Source organism: Pteropus alecto, unplaced genomic scaffold (genome assembly GCF_000325575.1).
Source record: "Pteropus alecto unplaced genomic scaffold, ASM32557v1 scaffold155, whole genome shotgun sequence".
In the NCBI taxonomy this organism is placed as follows: Eukaryota; Metazoa; Chordata; class Mammalia; order Chiroptera; family Pteropodidae; genus Pteropus; species Pteropus alecto.
Genome location: NW_006438113.1, coordinates 14,311,706 through 14,317,705, shown reverse-complemented (window position 1 = coordinate 14,317,705; position 6,000 = coordinate 14,311,706). Strand labels below are relative to the sequence as shown.

The 6,000-nt window shown below is 52.0% G+C and overlaps 1 protein-coding gene across 1 annotated transcript in view; it reads left to right on the top strand.

The window, feature by feature from the left end:
* The first annotated feature begins 761 nt into the window (after positions 1–761).
* The window catches only part of HK1 (hexokinase 1), a 57,028-nt gene continuing 51,789 nt past the window's right edge, over positions 762–6,000 (top strand). Inside the window, 1 exon segment of the mRNA XM_025049356.1 lies at positions 762–847. Within this exon segment, the coding sequence (XP_024905124.1) occupies positions 785–847 (63 nt within the window). The 5' untranslated portion in view covers positions 762–784.

The following is a 6,000-nucleotide window of genomic DNA, read 5'->3' as shown; positions in this document are numbered from 1 at the left end:
CCCAGGTGGGGTGGGACGGGGCGGGACCGGGTGATGCGCTGCGCGTGAGGACCCAGGTGGGGCTCCGCAATTGGCCTTTGGGCCCACGAGGGCCGGCTGGCGCGGGGAGCGGGTGAGAGGACGGCGAAGCCTCTGCACTCCCGCTTCCGCCCGCACAGGCCCAGCTCGCTTTCCACGCCCACTTCTGACAGCCCCCTCACGGCGTCTCCCCAAACACGGAACTCCCGGGGCAAGGCTTCATTTCGAGGAAGGAAACCGCCACCCCCACCGTGGGCTGCCCAGCTAACAGCAAGTCCTCTCGGGGCGCTCGTCCCAGCAGCGCCTTCCCCACTCCCCGCACTTTCCCGCCACGGCGCCGCCACGCGTGACGGTGCGCGCGGGAGGGAGCCTCCCGCCCCCGCGCCGGCTCCCTACGTGGGGGACGTGCAGGGAGATGCCGGCCCGTGGGGGATTTCGCAGCGTCGCCCGCCCCTTTTCCGGCGCGGGAGGTAGCGGCCACCGCACCACCCCGCCCTGGCCCCGACGCCACCGCCGGGCGCTGCAGAGGCGAACGGCAGCCAATGGGCGCGGAGGAGGTTGGCCGGCTGGCGGCTGTCACCCTCCCGGGGACGGGAGCGCGGAGAGGGGAGCGCGCGAGCTGCCGCCGCGCCCCGGGCCGTGGGGGAGGAGCCGCGGGAGGAGGAGGCGGAGCCGCCGAGCAGCAGCCGGAGGACCACTGCTTGCCCAGGCTGCGGAGGACTGACGCCGGCCCCACGCCTGCCGCCCGGCGCCCCCGATCGCCAGCATGATCGCCGCGCAGCTCCTGGCCTATTACTTCACCGAGCTGAAGGATGACCAAGTCAAAAAGGTGAGCCCCTCCCGCGCCACCGCCCCGCGCTCTGGCCGCGGCATTGCATTCCGGCATCCGCTCGCCGCCGCCGCCGCCGCCGCCGCCTCCATCCTCCTCCGCCCGGCCTTCCCCAGGCCAGCATTAGTTGGACTGCAGGGCGTTGGGGAAAGGCTTCGCCCTTTAATTCTCCCCGGATTATTTCTCTCTGTGTGTGTGTGTGTGTGTGTGTGTCCGTCCGGGGGAGGGGGGAAACCCCTGAGACTGGGCTGCTTGCTGCAGTGTCCTTGAAACGGGCTGTGGATGTCAGATGGGCCCCCGGGCCATGGGGGGAGGTGGCCGTGTGGGGACCGGGGGGCCGGACCGCAGGGCCTGTTCGGAATGGTCTGAGTGCCGTGGGCGGAGGAATGATCACTGAGATGCTGGGGAGGTGAGCGCGCAGCAGGCGAGGGTGCTGGCTGGAGGCCAGGCATCCCATATTTGGAGTTCCTGGCGGAGGGCGTCAGGTGCCTGGGGGAAGCTGTCACCCTGGCTGTCCCAGCTTTTGCGGCTGCTCCTTAATCCGACGACGGGTGACCGGCCCAACTTCCCGGAACGGGGAGGGGCGCGGAGGCCACCGGAAACTTTGCTCATAGGCCTCAGGACTGGAGCGGCATGTCTAAATGGAATTTTTTATTCCTCTACGTGACCGCTCTCTTAAAGCCGTAATTTCCAGCCAGCCCAGGGAGTTCAAATAAGAGACTGGTCTTTTGAGTGGAATGGAGGCTTTGACGTGTATGCTAAGGCATGTTCGTACTTGCGGCATGGATGCATCTCCCTACCCGGATGTGTTGCTGCCTTTGACATCTAACATAAAATACTGTCTGCCGGCAGGTCTTAAAGGTGTGTTTCTCTTGTATGCCAGCTTCGCAACCATGCTTTTAAGAAACAGCCTAAGCTGTAGTAGGGAAAAGACTATTTTATCAATGCCAGGCCTGGCACAGCCTCCTGACCCACCCACACTCTAAATGGGTGACATTATTACTGAGGAAAGCTGAGATGGACTAGATGGACTAACTCACTTTGGAGTTCAAACAGGGGGCTGCTACCTGCAGGTGAGAGAAGAGGGTAACAGGCTTGGATTTTCTGTCCTGCAAACTACAAGATGTTCAGTTCCCTGCCTATACACGACTAAGACAACTCCTTTCTCTGGCACAATAGAAAACAGGCCTGATGAGGGTGACCTCATCAAGGTCACCTGGTGAGTTTGAGGCCAAGCCTGGATGTTACCCAGGTCTCCGCCCCTCTCCACTGGGAACTTGACCAGCCTCCTCTCGGAAGTCTGCTGAGGAGAAGGTGCCGAGGCAGAGGCCCCGAGGATGCTGCTTGGATCCTGGATCTTGCACTGAGTGAGGACTGGACCTGGGTATTTAGGAGATAGACCTGGGAATCTGCATGGTTCCTCATGGCTATAAGTGACAGTGACTCTGGAGTAATCAAACTATGGTACTCATGGAGGCTCTGGAGCTTCCTCCTAGCCAGTGAGCTCAGGGAGCTGTGTCTGCCAACATGTGCATTTCATGAGTTTTCTTCAGTGGTGTTGTGTATCATTGATGTTCTTCCCATTTAAGAGTGGAAATTTAAGGCCTTGATTGAGTTCACTGCCCTTTCCCTGCATGTGGTACCCTCTGTAGCTCAAGAGAACAAACCACCGGAGTGGGTAGACCTTGTAAGTTGACAGCATCTTCACTTACCGCCACCTGTGTGGCTTCCAGAGCTGAGTTTGGGTAGAGGTTCAGACTACACTCAGTGGGACCTGTTTTATCAGGCATGCAGTGTCCAGTGTGGCTCCAGAACTCTCCACTCCCCATGGTGGCCTGACTCTCATTCTATCCACCAAGCTCCTGTAGGCATCTGAATGTGAGACTTCTGAATCAATTGATTCTCAAATCCCTTCCTCCTCTGCGACCGGGATTCTGATATTCCTTCTCCGCCCTCATCTGGCCTCGAACCAGGCTGGAGTAGGGTCTTGAGGTCAAAGCTTTCACCAGATAACATTGGTCAAGGAGATTCTTAAAAATAAGATGGCTTCCTTATACAAAGGACTTCTTATGTTGTTTTCTATAGGAAGGTGGAGGTGTAGATTCTTGCCAGGGCATCAATCACCTTGGCCTGCATGATGGGCTGTGTGGCATTGCCGTCTGTGGGTTAGTCCCCAGGAAGCTTCCTGGGCTTCCTGAGCACATAGCAGGCACTTGTTTGATGGCTTAGTCAGCTTTCCCCACCGCTACCTGTGCAGATGCTCAGGGACTGCATCTGCTCTCTTGGGACTCAGACTTATTAGAGACCGGCACTTCCTACCCACCACATATCATGAGAAAGGTTGGCTGGAGGTGCAGGACTCCAAACCCTGATCTTCCTGTGGGAGCTGTGCCTTACCTAAGACATGATGGCACCCAGTGAGGACAGCCCTCCGAAAAAACCTGTCAGTGTAGGCAGCCATGATGATGATTCAGCCCTTCAGCCCTAGGCAGCCTCTGGGGCTCCAGAGACAGCCCTGGTGTCTCCTACTAACCTTCATCCATCTTCTTCCCCACTGGCCTGGGGGTAGAAGGAGGGAAGATGGAGATGATGTCAGGGAACGTTTTCAGGGATTGCTTAGGATACAAAAGTGATCATGAAAAGGGTATCATTTTGCTCCCCATTGCCTGTGAGATATGTCAGTAATTCAACTTTATAAATATATTCTGGGTTGAAACAGGCCAAATATCTGGCTTCCCAGTGTGGAGCTCCATTTTCCAGACTGCGTCTGCATAATATTGATTAATGGGGTCCTGTGAAAAGGGTGTTCTGGCATTAGACTGAACTAAGCACAAAACATAGTTTCCTTTCACTCTTCTCATGGTTATAGGAGGAAAAAGAGGCACATGTTTGCTTGTGAAAGATTCCATTCATCAGAATCCCAGACACAATTCTGCAGCTAGAGACTGGGTCCTTCGACCTTCAAGTAACTTTTAACATGCCTCTCTTCTCGACAGCTTCTTCCACTCAGTTTAGCCATTAGGAGCCTGCAGGAGGGTGAAGTATTGCATAGTCTTCTGTTTATTTAGGAAGGGAAGATGAGGTCAGCAAGGTCAGGACTTGGCCTCTAAAGAAAGAATAGACTTTCTTTCCTCCAGCCTTGTAAGATGGTGTGCAAACGCCGGTGGATTTTCTCTGGGTGGGATCCCCGGCCCTAAGTAATCCTAATCCGCAGTTGCAGATGTGAGTGGTCTCAAAGGCCAGAACCCAGGAGTCTTCAGTGTGCTTGACCAAGGAGGGTAGGGGAGAGTATGCTTAGCAGTTAAAGGGCTACCCAAGGTCTGTTTCCTCAGAGAAAGAGGAGCATTAGAAATTTCTAATTTTGAAAAATGTCTCATCCACCTTTTGATCTGATGTTATACAAGCATCCATGAGAGTCTCACTTCTCACTGAAACTTCATTTCATAATCCCTGCCCCCTCTACCTTAGATAGGAGTTCCTAGGAGTTCTCCCCCAAGAGAAGCCCCAACACTTCATTTGGTTTGATAATTTGGGACTGTCGTGAGGGAATAAACTGGGAAAGTGGGTGGGTGTGAGGGACTTTCACATCTGGCCATGCTGTGCTGTCCTCCCACACTCCTGCTGGTTTCTGGAGAAGACATGGGCAGCTTTCTCCTAAAAAGACTGATTTGGCGTAACTAGTACTGTCTCCGTGTGTGTCCGCAGTCAGGGATTCCTGCCTTATAGAAGCAGGCACTCCAGTCAGCTCTGAGCATGCCTGAGGAGGCCCCGGGGGAGATACGCGATAAAGAGGCAGCCATACACCTCCACATCCAGGAAGCAGTCGTGGCTGGACTGCTGGCACCTGCTTCTTGATTTGAGAGACTTTACAATCAAATTCAATCATGGGAACTTAATGGTTTCTTCAGAAAATGTTTGAGTTCTTTATTATATGCAGAGTACTGTGCTAGGTTGGGGGAACAACTGAAAACCTGGTAGAAATAGTCCCTGTTCTCATGAAGCGTAATAATTATTTTCTGTCTTATGATAAGTGCAAAGCATAGAATGCCATGAGAGCAGATAGGGGCCAATGGTCAGATCCTGGGTGGGAAATCCTAGTTTAGGAATTGCTTAGAGCCAGGCTCTGGATGTACAAAAGAGTGTGTTATACTTAGAAACTTTGTGAGGGAGAGTCAAATAAATAGTTACCAAAATGTAGTTTTGTTTTCTCTCTTTTTAATGGTTTAATATCTCTGAGCATTTTGAAACACTTTATGGGTGTCATCAGATATCAATTATGTATATGCATATGTGTGTCTGTATAAATATCTAACACTATACACAAATGTACGTGTGTGTATGTGTGTGTGGCGTGCTTTCATTTAATCTTTCAAAAACCTCAGTGAGGTTGTCAGGACGGCAAGTATTATCCCTGTGTGTCCCAGGGCAGCTCCCTCCCCTTTGCAGCTCCTCCCCTGGTCATCCTGCTGCCCGCCTTCTGTGCTGCAGTCAGAAAGCAGAGATTTTATTCCCCATTTAGAAACAGGGATTGGAGTTCCAGAGGAGATAAGTGGCTTTTTCAAGTCTTAAGAAAATCCGGAATGGGATCCAGAGAGCTGTCCTTGGTCCCTCTGCTGCTTTCCTCTAGAAGAAAAACTGGTCTTTGTTCATTTTAATGATTTACTTTGGAATATGTATATTTTAATCCCCCCCCCCCACAAATCAATACATATGAGTTAATTTTCTATTTTGAGATAGTTGAGGTGCATACAAATATTGAAGTTAACATAACAAACATCTGGATATCCATTCCTCATTTGAGAAATAACAGGCACAATTACAATTACTTTACAGGCACACCCGAAACCTCTTCTTTGCCCCTCTTCTGTGCCGTCTTCAGTCCCATTTCTTTCTCCGTCCAGGGGTGACCTCTGTCCTGAATTTGGTGATTATCATTTCCATGCATGGTTTTATACTTTTATTACATATCGTGTTACTTTATCTGATTTTAACCTTTTGTAAATGGTGCTTTACTCTGTGTATCCTTCTGCAGCTTGCTTTTGTTAGCTCAACATTCTATATTTGGGATTTTTCCATGTCAATCCATATAGTTCTATTTTATCAATTTAGGCTGCTGTATGCTCTTATATTGTGCGAATGTACCATAGTTAGTT